This window comes from Mixophyes fleayi, chromosome 6, assembly GCF_038048845.1.
Source record: "Mixophyes fleayi isolate aMixFle1 chromosome 6, aMixFle1.hap1, whole genome shotgun sequence".
NCBI classification, from domain to species: Eukaryota; Metazoa; Chordata; class Amphibia; order Anura; family Limnodynastidae; genus Mixophyes; species Mixophyes fleayi.
The window spans coordinates 18569407-18593837 of record NC_134407.1 but is presented as its reverse complement, the minus strand read 5'-3'; the positions used below and the strand labels follow the sequence as shown (position 1 = coordinate 18593837).

The following is a 24431-nucleotide window of genomic DNA, read 5'->3' as shown; positions in this document are numbered from 1 at the left end:
GGCATCTGTTTATAGACAAGTAAAAATTTTCTCCACCTACCCGCTCAGATATCTTTGGACACCAAGATTTTTTTATATTCTCGCCTTTGCGTATAGTGGGGTAGCCAGAAATGTTTTGGATGTTTCTGTGGCTGGCAAGATGGCTATCTCTACCCAGGCTTAGTACATACCTGTCTGTGTGGGCACTGGCAGGGAAAAGTATACTGGAACATACTGTGTCTGTTACATTTACAGTGGGGTCACTGCTTAAAGGGTGCATGACCTTACATTTGATTGATTTTCCTATCTACTGGTCCTGGGTTACCTGTGTCTAGTGAAACAAAACCAAGTCTTTGACTGGTCCACAGGTAAACTTAGTGTATGGAGTACGGACTGTTTGGGAAGAAGTCTCTCGCATCCCATTAAATTGGCTACCACTTATATCTCCCCTGTACATTTGATTTCTCCAGGATTTTTTGGATGCTTTCTCCAAACAGGCTACAGACACATTACCTCCACACCGTCCTTATGATTGTGCCACAGATGTGATACCAGGTTCTAAATGTCCCACAAACAGACTGTATTCTTTATCTGCCCAATAAATTAAGCCACAGAGGACTATATCAAGGGAAGTCTTGAGAAAGGATTTATTAAGCCTTCCAGATCACCGCATGGTGTAGACTTCTTCTTTGTTCAAAAGAAAGGCAATGATTTACGTTCCTGTTTTGATATCAGTGGGCTGAATCAAATTACAGTCAAGAATTAATCTTTGTTGCCATTGATTTCACAATCGTTCGACCAAATAAAGGGTGCTGCGTATTTTTGAAAATTCATTTATGTGAAGCATATAACTTGATATGAATCTGTGAGGGCGAAGAGTGGAAAACGTCTTTTATTACGCATTCCGGACACTATGTGTATTGTGTGATACCTTTTTGCCCAAGCTGTTTTTCAGGATTTGATCAACAATCTGTTATGAGATTACTTGCTAAGATTTGTCACAGTCTCTCTCGATGACATTCTCATGTACTCAACCTCACTGTGTCAGCACCATGAACAAGTCTGTCTGGAGAAACTTAGGAAAAAACATTTATATGCCAAGTTGAAAAAGTGAAAATTTGAAGTCTCCACTTCTGGGCTATAGGATTTCTGACAAAGGTTTTTATATGGACAAGGCTAAGGTTCAAGCCATAACTGAATGGAATCAGTATCCACTCCTGTGACGACTATGTAGTATATCTAATCACTGATTGTTATTTTCTGTTGAATTCATGTATGACAGTGTATATTGTATGTAACCTTGCAATGTAATCTCAACGTGTGCTTTGCTAGATGACATGAGTTTGAATTTTTGCAGGTGTCATTAATCTGTTGAAAATAGTCAGATTAGGGAGAGATAGAATCTTGGAGGAATTTTAAGCCCCAAAGTTGTAAACCATCTAGCCACTCAAGAAGAGCAGAGGTGAAAATTCAAGGTCCTGTGAACATTCCCGATCTCAGGACATTCTCTTAGCTCACTTCGAAAGCCCTGTGACATTTGGGAGATCAGTATGTCCTTATTCACAGATAAACTCCAAAGATGGGGGGTGAAAGCTATGTGGAAAAAGGTTTAAAATCTTCTGACTTAGACAATATCTTGTGTATTCTCATGAGGGGGTCTATCAAGACTGAAATGTCCCATTTTCCTCAAGTGTTTTCCCTCACACATCAGGCCTTAACTAGTAAGTAGTGACTCTGATTGTATTTCCTATTTTATTTTCTGAAACGTATTTGTGCACATTTATTGTGTGTCTTTTTATTAATTTTTGTAACTAAGCCTTGGAACCATTTTTCAGATTAGATAAATTTTATCTAGTTTATTCTCCGTGATTCTTTGTGAATTTACGAAGCCCAGGGAGGCTCATGCTTTATGTGTATGTGATTTAAGTGTGAAACATTAATAAGTGGTTCTGGTGAACGTAAGGACATCATAATAAATCCTTCATGGTGGCAGAAAAGGTGTATTCATTGCTAAGTGACTAAGGTGACGCCAGTCACGGCCAGCTGTTCAGATTGCTGTATCTGGGACAGGCTGGGCGTTCGTGACAAACTAATTGGCAGCTTGGTGGGTTTGATAATATCTTTCATTTTATCATAAGACCTTAAGTGAATTAGTGGTGTGTGATTTTAGAGAGAGTCAGCATCCTAATTGACCGGAGATTATGCTCAAGGCAAAAAAAAAATTAAAGACATACTGTCACTCACCGGACTGTGAGTGCTTCTTCCCGGACATTTAGGAACCGTGGCCGTCCTCCATCCTGAGGGTATGCGCATGCGCAGCCCTTTCTAATCCTTCAGTGTATGTTCCTTTAACTTAATTGGCAGATCAGGCAACACTCCCTATATTAAGCACCTGTGGTCAACACCACGTTGCCTGATCTTGGAGTCTCATTCCCCATGAGTCTCTGAAGGTGTTCCTGTATTTCCTCGTGTATTCAGCGCTGCTGATTCCTGTGGTTTCCAAACCACTTCTACCTCTGTGGTTTCCAAACCACTTCTACTACTGTGGTTCCCATACCACTTCTACCATCCTGTGTATCATCGTGACTGTTAGCTGATTCCTATCCGCTGCCTCCGTGCACTACAGTCGTCTAAGCCACTTCAACTCTACCATATATCATTGTGACTGTTAGCTGATTCCTATCCGCTGCCTCCGTGCACTACAGTCTTCTATCCACATCCACTCACCTGTGCATCATCGTGACTGTTAGCTGATTCCTATCCGCTGCCTCCGTGCACTACAGTCTTCAACCTGCAACTCGTCTGTGTTTCATCGTGACTGTTTGGCTGATTCCTATCCGCTGCCTCCGTGCACTACAGCCTTCTATCCACATCCACTCACCTGTGCATCATCGTGACTGTTAGCTGATTCCTATCCGCTGCCTCCGTGCACTACAGTCTTCAACCTGCAACTCGTCTGTGTTTCATCGTGACTGTTTGGCTGATTCCTATCCGCTGCCTCTGTGCGCTTCAGTCTTCAGCTCATCTCATCTCTCCCGTGTTTCCTCGAGACTGCTGCTACTTTTGCTATCCGCTACTCTCCGTGATCAACAGTTCCAGATCAACTCTGCTCTCCAGTGTTCCATCGCTATTGCACCTGCTGCTTGCTATTGGCTACCTCCGTGTGTCCGCAGAGTCCTGCTGCTGCTGCTGCTGTCAGCTCTACTCGTCCATCTACTGCTGATCCGCTCTCCACGCCTTCCTGTGTTCCCGCTGGTCTCTACCCGCCTGTCAGCATTGGATCCGTGTCTCGTCATTTACCCCTCTGCTAGACCATCACCATTCTCCTGGGTCCTCCAAGAGTCCAGTTCCACGCTCTACTGATTCCTGTGGATTTGTGTCCCTGTTGGTCTACTTACCTGTGCGCTGCACCTACTAGACCTCCGCTTCATCTATCCAGGGACTTCTCATCCTGCCGGCCTCCTGCCGCTCAGGTATCTCTGCACTCCTGTCTGACTGCCTGCTTCTGAACCACGGTATGCATACTTCTCATTGACTGTGCTGGTGTATTGCATATCTTGCTGGACTGTGTTGGTTCTCCTCTGGAGTTTACTATCCGCTGAGTCTATTGCCATCATTGACTGTGTTATCTTGTTCTGGATTACTTCAAGAGACTTTCAATATTTGCAGTGCTGTTCAGTCATTTATATATATATTGTGCATATTACTGTGGATCGTGTTTAAGGTGCCCGTGTATTTCCTGTGTTGCAGTCTCTCCCCGTGCACCTCCTCACATATATGTTCAGTGGTACAACTTGCTAGAGGCAGACCACTGATTCCTGTTTCCTGTATCACCTGTTCCAGTATCCTCTCACATAGCAGTGGTACAACTTGCTATCGCAGACCACTGACTCCCCGGATACCTCCACTTGGATTCCATTCCTTCACTCAGACAGCGGTACAACTTGCTATCCGCAGACCGCTGACTCTCATCACTTCCTCGTTTCTGTTGGACATTCCTCCTCACTATAGCAGTGGTACAACTTGCTACCGCAGACCACTGACTACCTTCACGTGTCCTTGTCCATACAGTTCCTCGTGTATTATTACCTCCATATTACCAGTGCTGCTAGTCATAGACTTTCCTGAGCATCTCATCATCTGCTATTTCCTGTTCCGTGATCACCCTGCTACCAGAGTACCATATTACCACCTACATTGCTCTGGTAAGCCTACCACCTGGTGATCCCTGGGTAAAGACTCCTAGTGCCCGTGACACATACTGTGCATATAGTTTCTGTGCCCCTCTTTCTTGTTTTCTTTATATTTTTTTATTTGGTGGAAGTGTGAGGTCCAGGATGGCCCCTGACTAAGCAGATAAAAAAGGATGAACTTTTGGCTTTGTGTGTCGAAAGAGGAATTTCTGTCGCCCCCAGCAGGAACCGAGAGCAACTGATTTTGTATTGTGGAACTACAGGTCCCAGCTAGCCTTGGGTGTCAGGGCATGTTGGCACTTGTGGTTCTACTAAATAAAATGGTGTCTGTTTGTTTATTGCCGTTTATTACCCTTCACCCACTGCCCAGGGGTGTAGGAAGAGCCCTAGTGCTTTCAGCACTGGGCTGGTTGCCTCTAGGGGGGGGGGGGGGGGGCGGGGGCACTCATTTTTTTCAGCGGACCCCACCCCCTAGGGAATCCAGCCCAGCTCTGAACAGCCTGGGGTTGGTATGTCATTATGGCAGGGGGCCCATACCGCGTGTCCCCCTGCCACAGTTCCACTCACCCTGGTTGGTTTGCCTAGTGCTGGTTAAGTGAAAATCTGGGGGACCCCACGCAAATTTTTTCCCCGATTTTCACGTAACCAGCAGTAGGCTGGCAGCACTAGGGTTAATAGTGCTCGGGCGGGGGGACCCCACGCTTTTTTTTTTTGGGAACTTTTATCTATTTTTAAACATTTGACAGCTGCCGGGACCGCCGGCTGTATAGACAGGGCAGTGTAACAGTGATGTGTTTACTAAACACACAGGAAACATAGGAGAGTTAGATAAAGACTGAGTCTTTGACATTGCAGAGATGACCAGCGCCAGAGATGACCAGCGATTTTTAAGATCAGAGTAAAAATCGCAGTTTAATACATCTAGCAACTTGGGGACTAAAATTGCGGGTTATCCGCGGGTGATATTTTAACTCGCTGAAAAAATCGGACCTGGATACATTTACCCATAATTTTTTGGGTAGTCAGATCGATTTACATGTGCCCAGTTCTGAAGGTGACCCAAAGTGTGAAAATGTATCCAATGTTTTAGCATTAGTGACCCAGAGAGCAGCACAGAGGAGCTGTGCATTAACCCCTGAAAGAGTGGAGGCATGTTCACTAGAAACTAATCCCCCTCCACTCACCTTCCTCACTGTAGAAGCTGCAGATTCAGGCAGTGATATGAATGAACGAGCTCATGCTGTGTGCAACACTGACCAGCTCGGAAATGACACTTTATAACAGAACAAAACACTGATCCCAGTTTATCGACAGTAAGGGGGAGGGTCAGTCAGTCCCGTCTTGAAAGTAAGGAAGATAGAATTTGTTGGGAAAATGGCCTGTGTGAAGAACCTGAAATGCTCTGTGATCATTTCGCATCCTGCAATGTGATAGAAATATGTGAGGGTGAGAAGCAGATAGGTGACAGTATTAACTCTTGCAATTATGTTGATTTATATGAAGATCCAGATGTAACTGGTGATAATTTGGAAACCCCTAATAATAGTAAGATGTGTAATGGTGTGAATGTCACACATGGTTCTGTGGTAGAATTCGAAAGCCCTGTGACATTTGGGAGATCAATCTGTCCTTATTGACAGCTAAACTCCAAAGGTGGGGGGTGAGATCTATGTGGCAAAAAGGTTTAAAATCTTCTGACTTAGACAATAACGTGTGCATTTTCATGAGGGAATCTATCAAGACTGAAATGTCGCATTTTCCTCAATTGTGTTCCCTCACACACCAGTAACTAGTAAGTAGTAATTCTGATTTTATTTCCTATTTTAATTTCTGAAACTTATTTGTGCAATTTATTGTATGTCTTGTTATTAACTTTTTTTTGTAATTAAGCCTTGGAAACATTTTTTAGATTAAATAAATTTAATCTAGTGTGTTCTCCGTAGAGATGGTCACTGACCCCCGTGTTTTGGTTTTGTATTCGGTTTTGGATCTGGATTACCTTCGTGTTTTGGTTTTGGTTTTGTTTTGCTATTTTTCAAAAAAATAGCATTTTTTTGGTCTAAAATAACCTAATTTAGTGCTCCACCAGTTTCTTAGATAAATGAGGTAATTCTAAAGCTAATAAATTATGAAAAAAAAATAGTTTAATCCCTGGTAGGCCATCCTTAATTCGAACACTTGTCTGCAAATTATACAGACAAACCTGGTTGTCTACCTCCTCCATCTTTGATTATTGGCAATGTACACCCTCCACTTGTAGTTGAATATTAAAAAAAGCAGCCTGCACAGACTGTGGAACTAGAAAGTAAAATTAAATGGACCACGGTAGTTTGGTGGCTATCTATGCCCCCACCACCCCCCGCTCTCCACATGTAGTTGAATATAAACAGCCTGCACAGACTGTGGAACTAGAGATTCGAATAAACAAAGAAATGGACAAAGGCAGTTTAGTATCTGTCTGCATCAGATCCCCTCTCCACTAGGAGCAAAATAGAAAACTATTCAGCCATTATATAATCTAGAATATAAAAATAAATTGAGAAAGGAAATTTTGTATCTGTCTGCATCATAATCATCAACATCCTCATTAGCGCCCTCGTCACCTCCACAAATCTCCCCCTCATCCTCTTCTATTTCCAAAGTGGCATCCTCAATTTGTGTATCTCCGGCTACACTCGGGCTGTTCGGGTACACATCAGCAGAACTGCTGAAAGGGCCCTTCTTTATGGGTACACTAACAGAATACTCACGATTAGACATCCCACTGTTGGATGGACTCTCCACAGGGATTGGTGTCATTTCTGAATCAGAGCAAACATTATCCTCTAATGCCTTACTGTTATCTTGCAGCTCGGCTTTGACGCGTAACAGTAGTTGTGCACCAATTGTAGGCTCGGTAACTTTTTGGGATCTGCCACTAATAGCCAAAGGTGAAGGCCTCATTTTCTCTTTGCCACTGCGTGTGTAGAATGGCATGTTGGCAATTTTTTTTTATCGGCACTTAACTTTTGCTCAGTAACACTTCTTTTTCCCTTCAACACAGTAAAAAAAAAATTGTTTTTGTTTTTTGGACTGATTTCGAAACACTGTGTAGTTTGACATCGCCTTGCCCAGATGACGTACTGTGAACACTAACATCAGGACTGGTGACAGAACCTGGTTGCTTATTCTGATCATATGTGGACTGCTTTGAATACATTCTGAGCGCAAAGCACTTGTAGTGGTAAAAATTATTTGGTAAGATGCTGCTGACAGATATGACTTTTGACAGCCAGAATTATTTATGCACAATTAGGGGGGACACCCCAAAAGTACTGGGGAGTACTAAAAATTAGTTGGTAGATACTGCTGACAGATATGACTTTTGACAGCCAGGAATATTTATGCACAATTATGGGGGACACCCCAAAAGCACTGGGGAGTGCTAAAAATTAGTTGGTAGATACTGCTGACAGATATGACTTTTGACAGCCAGAAATATTTATGCACAATTAGGGGGGGGACCCCAAAAGCACTGGGGAGTGCTAAAAATTAGTTGGTAGATACTGCTGACAGATATGACTTTTGACAGCCAGAAATATTTATGCACAATTATGGGGGACACCCCAAAAGCACTGGGGAGTGCCAAATATTAAAAAAATAAAATAAACCTCTCTCCTCCTCTTCTCTAGCGATTTTTGTTAGAGCAATTGCAAGAAGATTATTGGATTCTCTGTCCCTGCTTTAATCAGCCTGTGACTACACCCTGCTCTCTCCCTCTGTCAAATGGCGATGGATTGCTATGGAGGCGTGTATTTATAATCTTCAAGCATCGGGAGAACCGAGCACCGAGATCCGATGACGTCACAATGACGTTCGGCCTCGATTTGGATTTGGAGCGGGCAGGAGAGTACCGAGCTACTCAGCTCGGTACTCGGATAGCCAAAGTTCGGATGGGTTCGGTTCTCGGGGAACCGGACCCGCCCATCTCTAGTTCTCCGTGATTCTTTGTAAATTTACGAAGCCCAGGGTGGCTCATGCTTCATGTGTATATGATTTAAGTGTGAAACAATAAGTGGTTCTGGTGAATGTAAGGATGCCATAATAAATTCTTCATGGTGGCAGAAAAGGTGTATTCATTGCTAAGTGACTAAGGTGACGCCAGTTACAGCCAGCTGTTCATATTGCTGTATCTGGGACAGGCTGGGCGTTCGTGACAACTCCAATTAGGCATCCAGATGCACAAGTACAATTCATCATCTAAGTGGATGGCTCTGGTGTTGGTGCAATCCTGTCTGAAGTATCTGTTTCATGATGCTAATTTACATCTGTGATCATTGTTCTTGAAAGAATTCTCCTCTGCTGAGAATAACTATGGGAAATCAAAAACTATTCACCATTTGAGGAGTGGAAATAATGATTAGAAGGGGTCATACATACCATCCCCATTTACACCACAAAAATCTCAAATATACCCAGGTAGGCACAAAAATATAAAGGCAGATGCTCTGTCCAAAATTCTGCAAAAACACATGGACCCCCTCTACAACACATCCATCGTTCCTTATATCATCATAGTGTCTTGGCTCACTTGGGATTTGTCCACACAATTGCAAGGTGTCCAGGATCAGGTGACAACACATATTCCTTCTCATTTATTGTTTGTTCCTCTGTCTTTAATACAGTCCATGTAGTCCAAGACCCATGCCAAATAAAGTTCTGGGCATCCAAGGATTACCAAAACCATTAAGTTCCTCTCCCATTCCATTTGGTGGTCTTCATTAAAGAAATATGTTAAAGGGTTTGTGCAGTCTTGTGAAACATGTTCCAGAGTTAAGATACCTAGAGAGTTACTTTGGGGACTTTTTTTTGGGAAGTTACTTTGGGTTCCTTTGCCTGTATCGTGTGCTCCATGGACTATATCTATGAATTACACCACAACTGTGTCTGGTTGATGGTCGGCCGTTACAGCAAAATTACCCATTTCATTCCACTTTCCAAGTTAACTTCAGCTAAAGCACTAGTTCCTCTTTCATACAACATACCTTTAGCCCTGCACGGTATTCCCAGTAATATTGTCTCGGATAGAGGCACTTAAATTGTGACTCAGTTCTGGAGATCTTTTTGTCGTTTGTTGAACACTCAGTTGAGTTTTTAATCTGCTTATCACCCTCAAACAAATGGAGAGAGAGAGTGAATCAGTCTATTGAACAATAGTTAAGATGCTACATCTCCGATCTGCATGCTAATTGTGTAGATTATCTACCGTGGGACGAATTTGCATACAATAATTCACTAGATTCATCCTCCCCATATTCTCCTATTTCTTCTGTTTATGGGATTAACCCCAAGTCTACATTATTTTTCAACATCACGTCATCAGATCATCCTGAGATTTGGAAGATTGCTCAAAAAGTTATGAAGAAAATACACCGTTCCCGGAACCAAGTTGCCTCTAGCTCTAAGCTATGTAAGGATCATTTCTGGTGTCCATGTAGACTCAAAGAAGGGGATATGGTATGGTTTTCTGTAAGAAATATCAAGCTTCGGCAGTCTTATCAGTACAGTAGGGAAAACAGTACATACATAAAACAGGGACATACAAGATAGACAAAATAAATGCAGACATGAAAATAAAGGGTATGGAGGACCCTGCTCATTAGAGGAAGAGGGCGCAGCTGAAACAAGAGGAGCAAATGTGGTTCAGAGTGGAGATTCGGACAGTTGTGAGGGTGTAATGGTGTGAACTGTGGTATTGCGGATAAGGTCAACGCTAAAAAAGAGATGGGTTTTCATAGAGCGTCTAAAGATTTGAAGATTGTGGGAAAGCCTGATGATTGAGCATGGTAGGGAATTTCAAAAATGGCGAGCAGTACAGAAAAAGTCTTGTAGGCGCGAGTGAGAGGTGGTTACCAGAGACGAGACAAGGCGCAGGTCAGAGGTGGATCTAAAAGGGTGGGAGGGAGAGTATTTTGATATGAGATTTGAGATGTATGAAGGGGTGGTGTTGTTGAGGGCTTTGTAGATAACGGTGAGTAATTTTAATTTGATTCTGGAGGGCACAGGGAGCCAGTGTTGGGATTTGCAAAGTGGTACAGCAGATGTGGAGTGGCGGGCAGCCTTCTTTTAAATTTGGTCCCAGGTACATTGGTCTATTCAAAATGACTAAGAAACTGAATCCGATGGCTTTTTATCTTTATCTTCCTAAATCATGTAGAGTACCTTGTGCTTTTCATGTCTGGTTTATTGAAACCAGCTTATGTTTCTAAAAAATTAGTTAGGCAACAACCTGCTAGATCTGCTCCAGTAGTAGTTGACTGACACACTGATTATGCAGTTGAAAAAAATCTTCGATTCTAAGTGGGTATAACGACAATTTCACTATTTGGTGCACTGAAAGGGGTATGGGCTCAGAGTCATTGATACCTGCCAGACACCTTCATGTGGATGCCTTAAGGAGGGTTTTCATCATTTGTTTCTTGATAAGCCCAGGTTCGGGGATTCCTTGACACTTCTTTAAGGGAGGTTGGAGGAACAGCAGGTAACTGCTCTCTGCTTTGCTGGTGCTGTTAATGAACATTCAGGTCTTTAGTGTGATCACATGATCTGTTATGTCACCTGGAGGCTGACCCTGACCTGATTCTCACTGGCGTATTAAATAGTTACCTATGTCAGATAAACCTTGTTGGTTATAGCGCTCACATGTTAGCATTTCCTTGTTCCTGTTCTGTGCTTTTGTGAATCCTGTCTGTTTTCTGATATCTGATTCTTGCTTGTGACCCCGACTATCCTGCTATCCTGTTTGCAACTTCAATCAAATCATAGCCTGTAACCCCGATAATCCTATTTGCTGCCTGGATCCAATCATAGCTATATACCTCCCAACATTTCAAAATGCAAAACTGGGACATAAATAATCCCCTCCCATTAACTGCACCCCACACTATGCCCATATTCACCATAAGCCACATCCACATTACCAGGAGACCATGGTCCTGTACTCAAATAGGGTCTGTTGGGACATGCAAGAAGTAAAAAGTTTTTGTAGCATGAAAGGAACTGCCTTTAGCATGGATCCACCAATATACATGGACCATTCTGCCTGTCAGCCACTGACTATTTAATTACCACCCTCCACGGAATCTTGCTGCAGAGGAGAGATACAGAGCATTCTAGACTTATTCCTTATAAGCACATCAGTTATTTAATGTATAGTTTTCACCTCCATAATATAGCCTTTAATGCATATCAATACAAAATACTGGCATTACTTTAAGGAACCATATACTATTATGTAGCCATACTTAAACCGATACCATTGTTTCTATATAGGAAAAATATTTCCTCAACTTCCTTTCATTGCAAGTTACCATTCATGAATGTAAATACGTGTGAATCTATTATAATAAACTGATTATAATACATAATATATTTTCTTCTTCTGTCTTGTGAATTTGTAGGCAGCTTATCTGCAGAAATCTGGGGTGAATGCTGTGGTTCTTGAGAGGAGACACGTGATTGGAGGAGCAGCGGTTACCGAGGAGATTATTCCAGGTGAAATCTAATTCTGTCTATATTAAGTTGTCGTTTCCTCTCTGAGAGAGCAGAAAACATTTTTTTGTAAACAAAATGCTGCCTGTCGGCCTAAATTTCTAAAGCATTTTGATACTTGCTGGTAGATAAGAGCAAACACCCATCTGTTTCCCTCTTAAAAAATGCACCAATTACGTTGCCTAGATTGGACACTTATCTACCCACAAAACTACTGTAAATGTTTCTGTCAGTGAACTTATCTATTCACCCACTAATTGTGTCATTACTTACCGTGCATTACAAATTCATTATCACAGTAGTTGCATGCATCAGATACTGTTTTGAGCAATAAAGAAAGACTACAGATAAAAACGAAGTAACATCAACATACGGCAAATATAGTTATTTGTCTAGGTGAATTTTGTGCTTCGACTGTTCCGTGACAAGTGTGATCCATTTATTTAGACACAAGAATCTGTTGTACATTAATCCCTTAGATAAGAGGTTGCTGCTATGGTACATATTGTATTGCAACCTACTTTACTCCTGCGGGACGGAATTTGGGGTAAGGCAGGTACCAGATGCACCAATTTAAAGCAATTTTGGAGTGAATTAATAATGTTAGCCCCACTTGAGGTATCTTTGCCATGGCTTCAGCACTTTGGTCTTTTAGCTAAGATCACACTCATTGATAAGTGTTTCTCAACTGAGTATAAGGGTGAAATGTCCGTATGATCTGACATCCCCCCTGCAGTTACACAGCACAGAGTAGAAGCTTACCCATGCTATTAAATTCAGATCAATCTTACACGTTACTTATCTATGTGACGTGACCCAGGCTCACCTTTCTACTTCCTGTTTGTTTTATTTTGCGTCAGCAATTAGGAGTAAGTAACACCCCCTTACTCCAGCTAAGGGTTGTGTGTGTAAACTCTTCATGTGTGTACCTCTTACTCTCCTTGCGAAGTGCCTCCACCAGGGGAACCCCCTGTAACCACACAGACCTCGCACAACACTGGCACACAACAGCGGTGTTCTTAGAAAAATATTTACTTGGAAAATATATTTTAAATACTGTGCAATTAAGAATAAATAACAATTCAGATCACAAACACTTGCGTAATTTTGAATATTCAACGCACTGAAATTCTTGACACGTTTATTGCACACAGAGTTCCCACAAACTTCAGGTTCCTGTGATTAACGGATATTGCAGTTTCTCAGATTTACTCACAATAACCTGGGTTTGATTTTATAAATGCTGCTACTCTCTCCACTTCTCCTTATAGATATCTATCCTCACAGAAGTGTCTCCTCACAGATGTTTTCTCCTTACAGAATTTATTTTCTCACTGTTAATACTCCTCACAGATATATCTCATCACAAATATATATCTCCTTACAGATCTGTCTCTATCAATTGTCTCCTCCTCCTACAAATGCCTACAAATTGACCGTGTGTGTGTGTGTATGTTAGGGAATTTAGACTGTAAGCCCCAATGGGGCAGGAACTGATGTGAGTGAGTTTTCTGTACAACGCTGCGGAATTAGTGGCGCTATATAAATAAATGGTAATAATAATAATAATAATCGTATTGCTTTATCTTCAAAATAGAATATATAACTGGTCTTCAAAACAACAAGGTTAAACATTTTCACAAGCTATGGGATGTCTTATTACAATTTCCCACTTCCAGGGACCTCACAAGCTGTGGATCTCCAAGAACAATACCCATGTTCCTGACTCGCTTGTCCTTCCATATCCTTGCCCTCTTCCTTCCACCCCCCAACCCCCCTCTCTCTCCCCAGCCCCCCCCCCCCCACCATTTCTCATTTCTTTGTTGTGTGCACTTTACTCGCGCCTGCAAAACATAGTCACCACAATGACAAGGAATATGTACTTACTTTATTGAATGTTTGTTACATGTTCAATGTCATTGCAGTTATATCATTAAGTTACAATTGTTATTTCATAAAGAACACAGTCTCACCTTCCGCTTAATGCACTCCCTCATTTCATCTGCACTATATCTTTTCTCATTGCAAAATGTCTGAAAGCAAAACAAAATAAAGAGAATAAAAAAAAAGTATAAGATATATGGATTTGACCTTGTTCAAGGTATTGAAACATGTTCAAGCTTAAATGACTACATTTTATTGTACTGTTAATGGTTTCTTTAAATATAAACACTTTGTTAAATCTATCTAGAGTTTGAGAATTTATTGCGCATTTTCAAACTTTAGAGCGGGTTTGACCAACCAGTTTGAGAACTAGTTTGAAACAATCTAAAGCATTTCTAATTGAGAGCCATAAAATAATACTTAAGGTCCAGGGGCCTGATTCATTAAGGATCTTAACTTAAGAAACTTCTTATTTCAGTCTCCTGGACAAAACCATGTTACAATGCAAGGGGTGCAAATTAGTATTCTGTTGTGCACATAAGTTAAATACTGACTGTTTTTTCATGTAGCACAGAAATATCAACTTTAAATTTCAGTGTACAAATAAGCTATCAAGTATTTGTGTGCTACATGAAAAAACAGTCAGTATTTAACTTATGTGCAAAACAGAATACTAATTTGCACCCCTTGCATTGTAACATGGTTTTGTCCAGGAGACTGAAATAAGAAGTTTCTTAAGTTAAGATCCTTAATGAATCAGGCCCCAGGTCTGTAATAGCTCATACCAATGAGTAGATTATCTAAGGCATAATGCAATGCAAGAAAACCCACAGATGAAATAGTGCAGGCTGAGATCAATTTTCCACGGTGCCCACAAACAAAGCAATAAAACTGACAACACTGACATGACTGCGACAAAACGATGCATTGTTTTCTTGTATTTTTGTCCATGCAGCATATTGCCCGTGCAAAGTGCATATGTAGCATAGAGATTAACTGATATCTAGTGTACACTTTTGTACCTGTAATTTACTCCCATTACGTTCCATTTAGAGTTCAATGAGACAAACTAAGAGCTTTAAAGGGGACTCAGACCTTCTCCACTCAAACTAATAAGGCAAGAATGACCTTGATGAAAGTTTAAAGTTTGGTTGGAGAAAGGGTGTCTTTGTATATGTTATTTGCACGCTAGCTGTATGTCATAATAGAAATATAAAGTTACACTCCAAAAGAAAAAAATATCTAAAAAACAAAAACATTGTATGTATATAAAACATACTCAAGTAGATAAATAATTTGTTTGCATGAATCTATTTACCTTGTAGTAATCGCCATGTCACCAGGCCTTGTTATCCGGTGTTTTGTGAAGAATCACATCTCCCAGAATCCCACGTGCTTAGAGTTAGATTTACTAAACCTTCTAAAATAAAAAAAGTGCAGGTATTGCCCATAGCAACCAATCAGATTCCAGCCAACAAGTTCTAGAATTTCTAGAATGCACTAGAAAATGATCACTAGAATCTGATTGGTTGCTATATGCAACACCATCACTTTTTTCATTTTAGAAGATTTAGTAAACCTACCCCTTAGAATATTGTATCAAGAATAATTTTCTGGTGTAGTCATCTGACACTATTTACGCCTGTCAATGGTTGGTCTCATCACCTTTTTGTACTATCGTTTGAAGCCTTTTGATAGATATAATGAGGCATTGGTGACAGATTTAATTAAAAATGAAAACAGTTGAGACATTTTTAATTTTATATTTATCTCAGTAATGCACAAACTTTGCAATTAATTAATGACCGCTATCTATCTGCAGCATTAAGACAACAGTGGCACCAAAGCATAGATCACATTAACGAGCCCCCATAATTACAAAATACAAGGGCCAGCTGCATCATAAAGAGAGGTAAAGAGAGTGACACAAGAAAATATATATCCCTTTGCTTCCACTGCTACTAATTAGATTGCTACATTTTTAAACTTTGAGAAAACAAGTTTGGTTGGAAGAGATGTTTTAGAGTTTTTTTTAGCTAATTTCAGGTGGGGGTTAAGACAAAACAAATTGTTACTAATTTAAATATTAGGATTACTCTGGACATGCGCTCATTTGAAACAGTTAAATCAGCTCCTTGAAAGAAGTTGTCTTTTGTCTTCCTAGGACACTTGGCAGCCAAGTTCTTTCCAAGCCTCTCATATCAGGCTCATGGACTGCAGCAAATCCCCCTAGATTAAAACAATTCTAAATATAGTGATATTGTTACAACTAGTAAGTATATTAATGAAAGTTTGATCTTTAAAACACCCTTGCATTTATCTCAATAGGTTTTAAGTTCTCCAGAGCGTCATATCTGCTCAGTCTACTGAGGCCTCAGATTTATAAAGATCTAGAACTTAAGGTGAGTTTCGTGCTTTTCTGTTACATCATTGGAAGGGAACAGTTAAAGTCTTCAGTTGTTGCCAGTTGAGCATGAAGTTATAATTCAATGACAGCTAAAGAACTATGGGAAAATTATATATGGCAGAGGAGGTTATTGGGTTCTAATTGAGTTGCTCTTATGACTTAAATAAATGTATTTAACTAAATTTAAATTGCTATAATAATTCTGTTTTCAGAGATCTAACACCCTGCAACAGGACTACACGATAAAAAAAACTGAATTACTGATTATTCCTAATTATCTCTGTAATGTGTGATTTTGTGTAAATGTCAGGCACTGAACGCTCCCAGGTCAGTCTGCTCTAACTTACAGTTTAAATAATTTAGTTGTTTTTAATGACAAGATCCCACGGCTAGACCTGTCCTTATTACTGTGCAAATAGATTAAGATGTTGAATGTATGAATCTCATTAAACCATTGAATTTATTGAAAACACTTTTTGACATTCATTCATTCAACAGAACTGCTTACTTGTAACAGTGGTGAATTATTCCGTCGCTGCAGCAGTTGTGATTTACTGTTAAAATCTAAATATAACAGGGGATAGAATATAAATGTTCGAGAGAATAGAATATAAGTATAAGAGCAGATAAAACATTATTTAAATGCAGTCCTGGGTATTTGCTGTTATTTTCAATATCTCAGTCTTAATAAAATGTGAAAGATAAAATACTCTCATACTGTAGAGTGAGATTGCAAAATCTATTTTGACCAAGAGCAATGGGAGTATACTGTTTAAAACAGTGATGGGCAACAGGCGGCCCTCTGAGCCCCTCCCACGGCCCCCAGCTGGTCCCTGCTTTCACATTATTGCTTTGGTGGCCATCGGAATTTTCACGTCGATGTCCCTTGTGTCGGTATTATTGTTGGGGAAAGAATGACTACCACTGTAATGTGTGGTCCTTTTGAAGGATAAAGGGGCTGTACTTCTTTCAGCGATTGGCAACCTGAAGGGTATGAGGTTGGCCAGCACTGGTTTAAAGTGTACTGAGAGGAGGCAGACATTTATTGGGTTGAACTCAATATTCATGAAAGAGGCAGTCTGTGAATTCTCTGGGAACAAGTGACCTTAGAGAGGTATGAGGCACTTTGAGGCATGGTTCAGTAAAGTCATTGGTTCCTAGCGAATTGATAGGCTGAATAATATATATATATATATATATATAATATATATAGGCTGAATATGAATATAAGAGTTCATACCACAAATTGGCTTTTATTATTAATTTTTATTAATTTTTATTTATAGGGCGCCACTAGGTATCCGTAGCGCGGATACCTAGTGGCGCCCGTGGCTTCAAGGACTTTGCGATCTCATCACCTACACACTGTGTAGGCGACAGGCCCACTGTAACAACTACAATGTGTTGTAGTTTCATTCCACAATGATCTTCTTTGTTCCAATTTGAGATATGTAGTGAGGGATATGAGGGAAACTCACTTTTCTAAGATATTGAATAATATAGAGTTTCTGGATGAGTTACAATCAACAGTGGAAAGGAAACAATTTTACTTTATACCTCTCAAAAGTTCGGACTGTAGAAGAGGTTGGGCTTGTCAGAAGGTGTCTGGGGTTTTGCTAGAAAGTGGTTGTCTAAATTGAGGTGTGGTTTGGGCTAATCAGGGAGGGGCTTAGTTTGTCCCAATTTTGCCTGGATAAATGTTGGTAAGTATAAATATGCTGGGGAGGAAGAGTTAGTAGCAGAACTGGGTAGTGTTTGATGAAAAGGTGAGTTTTTAGGGCATGTTTGAAGCCTTGGAGACAAAGGGATAGTTTAATTGGGTGAGGGAGTGCGTTCCAAAGGTGGTGAGTATGGGAGAAGCCTGGTAAGAGGTGGTCAGTGTGGTGGTAAGTAGATAGTGAGGAAAACAGAGCATACATAAAACAGGGACGTACAAGTTTGACAATATAAATGTAGATACGAAAAGGTAGCAAGAGTCACGTGCTCATGAGAGAGGGTGTACCAGTGTGAGCCCCACACATGCAGGTCTTCAGCAATGTCTCTTTAAGGTGTTGGGACACAGGTGCGGTAACAGCTGTCTCAATGATTTGGGCGCAAGACCATCTCCGTAAAAATAAACTAGTTACACTCCTCTTCTCTACAGCATGATACTTCTTCACTCCGGCATAGTTAATCACCCCTCCTCTGCGGGGGCCTTATCCCTTGTGCTATAACACCCGCTCTAGTGTGCTCCTCTGGGTTACATTAAAGACTGCAGCAATCCTCTCCATAGGGTCTCTTATATGCTCTCCCCCCTGTAGACATGGGGGACTCTATATGGCAGATCCTCAATGCTGCCACTATTAATTGGCTCCGCGCTGCTTCGGCAGTGAGCCCTCTTTTTTATTGGGGTTCCCACTTTTTTCTCTCAAGGACTCTTCTTTACGTTATGGGGACTCCTTCCCCTTCTTGTGGCTCTCTGACCTTGGGAACCCATCCCCCTCTTTATAGAGAGCCGCGCTCTGTGGTCATATCGCTCTCAAATCTGTCCCATGTCACTCATATTCTCTCATGTTCTTTGGACCATCGTGACAGCAGGCCACGGACATTCTCCAAAATTTTCTGGGGGAGACCAGGACCCCACCCGTCTGCCCCTCACCACCCGCAAATAGGAACACTGGAGGAATAGATTGAAGGTGTCTCCTGCCCCATCCAATTATATATATAATGCAACAAAAAGGCATGCAGCGCTACAAAGTGATCGCTACAGCAACATTTTAAAAGACTTTTAATAACTACAACATTTTTGAGACAACACTTTAACCTAAGAGCATCAAGTGGGTGATGTAAGCTCAAAACAAGAATAAGAGTGGCCAATTCTCCACCGGGTGCCTCCGGACCGGTTGCGGGAGCACTACGTGGTGATGTAACATCATAGATGTTTCCTCGCACCGCACAGAGGTGCGCAGGAAAATCAAGTAACGTAGTGTCTGGAAAAGAACGCAGCTGGAGATTGTGGGGATGTCCGGCCGGTCATGACAGTCTGTCCAGTGCGTGTATGGCCATATCTGCTGACTGTCTTCTATTGTCATCGTTATCCCATACTTTCTGTATTACACTACATTATCTTTGGATGGAATGTGCGGCAGATGGTTGCTTCTGTAATATTCTCCTTATATTATTTATTATATTCCAGTAATTATTTTAATTTCTGCAGGAACATCAGCCAAAAAGTATTTTTCTGTATGTAATGTTTATTCACTCTCTATTTTGTTCCAGAAACATGGGTTGAAAATTTATTTTCGAAATCCTCATTCCTTCACTCCATTACTAGAAACTGGGACTGGGCGACCACCGAGGTCCCTTCTTCTAGGGACAGATATGACTGAGAACCAGAGGCAGATAGCTCAGTTCTCTGAGAAGGATGCAGAGGTAAGTGACGCTCATAGTCTTGGAAATACTGTACCATAGAATGTAAAAGCATGCGGATTGCTAATTATAAATAGCATTCATTACGCTCAGTGACTAATGCGCTGCTTAAAGGTTCCTCCGATCTTTATACCCTGCAGTCTTATAATGAGCTGTTTGTAGAGTTTAAAGATCAGTAATTGCCTGTTGCGTCATATAGCAAAAATCCACTTTATCATTTATTTTATGTGAACATGTGTTAATAAGTGGTGTGTAAGCTGCACAGTCACAATTCACACTGAGTTTTCCGTCTTCGTTTCCACCTCGCCCTAGGCCTGACACAACAGGACAGATGTCAGAAGCTCTCAGACAGGTACTATGTTTATTGCAAATAGTAATACTTCTCAGACAGATAGCTATGCTTATCATGCATAGTAATAGTCCTCAGACAGGTACTATGCTTATTCATAGTTGCCTACTCTCCCGGAATGTCCGGGAGACTCCCGAATTTTTGGGAGTTCTCCCGGACTCCCGAGAGAGCAGGCAAAAATCCCGGATCCCGAAGTTGCCGCTGTTGAATATGGTGGGGCGGGGGGCGGGGCTAAATGGGGCATCATGGCCCCGCCCCCTGCTGCGATTGGCTAAAATGGGTTAATATTGACAGGGGCGGAGCCTAACGGCGCACCACACGAGGCCACGCCCCCTCGACGGACCCCCTCCCGGACAGCTGCCTCTTAAAGTTGGCAAGTATGTGCTTATTACATAAAAATCATTGGTCTGTTTGCCTGTCCGGTTATGCATTCAGACACTCCTGCACCAATTGTAATTAAACTAATGCGAGGTGGTCATCATCATCATCATTTATTTATATAGTGCCACTAATTCCGCAGTGCTGTACAGAGAACTCATTCACATCAGTCCCTGCCCCATTGGAGCTTATAGTCTAAATTCCCTAACATACAGACACAGACACAGACAGACAGACACATACTAGGGTCAATTTAATAGCAGCCAATTAACCTACCAGTATGTTTTTGGAGTGTGAGAGGAAACTGGAGCACCCGGAGCAAACCCACGCAAACACAGGGAGCACATACAAGCTCCTTATGGCCATGGTCGGGAATCGAACTCATGACCCCAGTGCTGTGAGGCAGAAGTGCTAACCACTAGGCCACTGTGCTGGTCCAGTTGGATCCTGGCCAGGATTTAAGGGGATTGAGGTTCCAGTCGGATCTCCCATTGGTGTACGCTGGGCAGAACTTTGACCCGGGGAGCCTGTTCTGGGTCTTTCACTGGATGGATTCGGATGACATTTAATATAAAAACAAAAAACGACACTTGGCAGCCACCTCATGGGTGTGTTGGAAGAGCTGCTAAGCTGCTAATTTTTTTAAAAATACCAAAAACATAAAAATGATACATACACTTGCGCTCCCCATTTTTTGCACATTGGAATAATCCTCAAATTGAGTTTAAGCTTTCAAACCGATTTTTTTCTCAAATGAATGACATCCCATTTCCTTCTTAGGTTAGAATCTTTTAATTATTTTTAAAATGTTACAGTTACACCCAACTCATTGATAACTTAATAACTTGAAGATTTACACCTGGGTAACAACGGGGACTTCAGCTAGTATAGTAATACGTCTCAGACAGGTATTATGGTTATAACAGATAGTAATAGTTCTCAACTATAGTAATAGTTCCCAGACAGGTACTATGCTTACTACATATAGTATTAGTCCTCAGACAAGTACTTGTATGCTGATTACATATAAGTATATCCCACATACATCTCCCAAGGTAAAACAACCTGTTTAACCCATTTATTTTTCTTCCTGTGTCTATCATTTGTGTTAAATAGTATTATATTTATAAAGTTTAATTCACTGCTGGTTGTTTGCTTCTATTTTAATTTCGTTTTTTCCCTCCTCCATAGGCATATCCAAAATATGAGAATTTTATGAATCGTCTGGTGTCAGCAATAGACCCCCTCCTTGACGCCCCCCCTGTAGACACAGCGTCCATAGCTCAGGGGCCACTAGTGCATAGGCTGAAGTCACTTAATACACTCCGACCAATCCTAAAAGCAGGTGTGTCCTTGCAGATGGGGGCCAGACACTTCTATTTTACTTTTCAATATATCACAAAGGATAAACAGTCAGAACCTGACGTTCAGGCTAATAATGTCCTAAGAAAGCTCCTGAGAGGTAATATATTATATGATCTATAGGTGACACTTCTTTTTCCACCTACCAGGAATCACACTGGGAAGCCAACTTCCTAAATATTATGAAGTCCTTACTGGTCCCATATCCAAGGTAAGTAACTTTGCTACAAAGTTTATAAAACCATTAATGAACCACAATATCTACAGACCTGCAACTCTTCTTTAGGTACAAGTACATCCTCTTGTCCATTCATTTTGTCTTAAGGTGGATTCCCAGGAACAATCAGTCGGAGCCTAGTTTTGCACATTGACTGATGTGCTGAAAAATGGGCAGCATGTGAACTGTAAAAGGAAAATCCAAATACTACCACCATAATATTTATTTAAACTTTTTGTTTTTCTCCTAAATTGCTAAATATAAGTGATCTAACATATTCAGTTCATGACATCAACTTATTGCATTTTTAGGTGAACCTACCTTGAACCACTGATCCCCCTGTAACTTTATCTTCCACCCCTGTAGAATCATCACCTCCCTATAGCCACTGATCATTAATCACACTCAATCAGACTTTCCCACAGTCTTCAAATATTTAGATGCTCTGTGAAAACCCATCTTTTTTTTTAGAGGTGACCTTATCCCTGATAACACTACTCACACTAATGCACCCTCACAACTGTCCCAATCTCTACTCTGAGCCACACTCGCTCCTCTTGTTTCAGCTGTGCCCTCTTCCACTTAGAATGTAAACTCTCTAATGAGCAGGGTCCTCTACCCTTTGTTTTAATTTTTGCATTTATTTTCTATGCCTTATACGTCCTTGTTTTATGTATGTCCTGTTTTCCCTACTGTACGGCGCTGCAGAGCACTGTGGCTCCTTACAAATCTACGATAATAATAATAATAATCAGTCCCCTGTGAGTGCAGAGCTCAGCATAGCAGAGAAGGACTGGCAACAAAGCGAACTTTTGTATTTGGAGGTCCAGAATGCTGGTCGCAGTGCATTCTGGGGCACACACAGCAGGACCATCTTAACAACATTATGGGCCCTCGGGCAATACAGTGTACTGAGGACCTATCTACTCAACCACTCACAGAAATAAAAATGGAAATTATCGATAAAATTAAGCTCATATTCTTACCTGCAATAAAATCTGTGTTTAAACATTAAAAAACATGTTGTGTTTAGCCCCCTTCTGTCTCCAATATTTCACACTGTGCCCTCCATTATGCCACTTTTGTTGCCCTTCATCTGTCTCCCCTGTTTCACACTGTGCCCTCCATTATGCCACTTTTGTTGCCCTTCATCTGTCTCCCCTGTTTCACACTGTGCCCTCCATTATGCCACTTTTGTTGCCCTTCATCTGTCTCCCCTGTTTCACACTGTGCCCTCCATTATGCCACTTTTGTTGCCCTTCATCTGTCTCCCCTGTTTCACACTGTGCCCTCCATCATGCTGCTTTTGCTCCCCTTCATCTGTCTCCCCTGTTTCACACTGTGCCCTCCATCATGCTGCTTTTGCTCTCCTTCATCTGTCTCCCCTTTCACACTGTTCCCTCCATCATGCTGCTTTTGCTCTCCTTTATCTGTCTCCCCTTTCACACTGTGCCCTCCATTATGCCACATTTGCTCCCCTTCTATCTCCCCCATGTCACTCTCCCCCTTCACGTACCTTTCTATTGCCTGCTTTCTTCTGGATTCTTCTCTTCTGTCCCTTCTTCTGTCTTGCTCGTCACGGCTCCTCTCTGTGCGCTCTTAAAGAAAATGTCATATTCTTTGCGAGCGCAGCAGGTAGGAGGGAGGGATCTGGATTACCGCCGCAAAGAGATAAGATTTTTTTTTACTTTTTTTCCGGGGCTCTGGCCCCTGCCTATGGGGCCCCCTAATACCTGTTCCCCCCCCCCTCTCCCCCCCCCCCCCGGGCAATTACCCAGAGTGCCCATGCAGAAAGACAGCCCTAACAAAAAGGACATGCGGCGTCGGTGGCATCAGAGATGAGCTATATAGCACACTGCTGCCCTTTTCATTGGTCGCTATCACACAGTGCTTGGGGAGATGGGCTCATGTGCAGAACTGACTTTCTCTTTAAGTTTTGCACTGATATTGCTTGAGGAGTTCTACACATGCTGCAGAACTGATTATTTAAGTAAAGCCAGAGCGCTGCTTAATTATTCAGTGCTGCACATGCATAGAGCTTAATAAGTTAGTGTCTTACTTAACATCTTAAATGATGCTCAAGCGTTACATAAGGTTTAAGCAAGAAAAGTTATTTGGGCATAGCTATTTACCTAATGTTTTAATGTCTTTTACTTAGTTAAATAAGGTCATCATGATCAGTGACCCTCTAGCAGGTGCAAATGATACACCTCCTAACAGGCGTACATGTTTCTGCAGGTCTGCATGAGCCACATTTGCATAAACATGACTTTACTGAACTTACTTTTTTTCATGCAGATACTGGATCAGTGGTTTGAATCTGAGCCTTTGAAATGTACTCTGGCTACTGACGCAGTCATAGGCGCAATGACGAGTCCAGCCACGCCGGGAAGTGGGTAAGTGCTCAATAACATTTACCTCTTGCTGCTTTTTATCATTATTGTTATATTACTTTACATCTCAACATAAATACTTAGGATTAAAGGAGATTTTATTTCAGACCAGCTCGCACGAGTGACAAAGTGATCTGCAGGGTTGTAAATCTACTCTCTTGCAGGTACGTTTTGCTGCATCACGTCATGGGAGAACTGGAGGGGAAGAAAGGGTCCTGGGGTTATGTGGAAGGAGGGATGGGAATGGTCTCCAATGCAATCGCCAAAGCTGCCGTGGAACTGGGGGCTGAGATTTACACGGAAAAGGTAGACTGTCTGTCCTTCTGTACTT

The 24431-nt window shown here is 41.5% G+C and overlaps 1 protein-coding gene across 1 annotated transcript in view; it reads left to right on the top strand.

Moving 5' to 3' along the window:
- PYROXD2 (pyridine nucleotide-disulphide oxidoreductase domain 2) overlaps positions 1–24431 on the top strand; it is an 83826-nt gene that overhangs the window by 21627 nt on the left and 37768 nt on the right. Inside the window, exons 3-9 of the mRNA XM_075215950.1 lie at positions 11612–11705; positions 15915–15988; positions 19252–19404; positions 21320–21473; positions 21640–21701; positions 24006–24103; positions 24265–24406. Of these exons, the coding sequence (XP_075072051.1) occupies positions 11612–11705; positions 15915–15988; positions 19252–19404; positions 21320–21473; positions 21640–21701; positions 24006–24103; positions 24265–24406 (777 nt within the window). The remainder of the gene's footprint in view (positions 1–11611; positions 11706–15914; positions 15989–19251; positions 19405–21319; positions 21474–21639; positions 21702–24005; positions 24104–24264; positions 24407–24431) is intronic.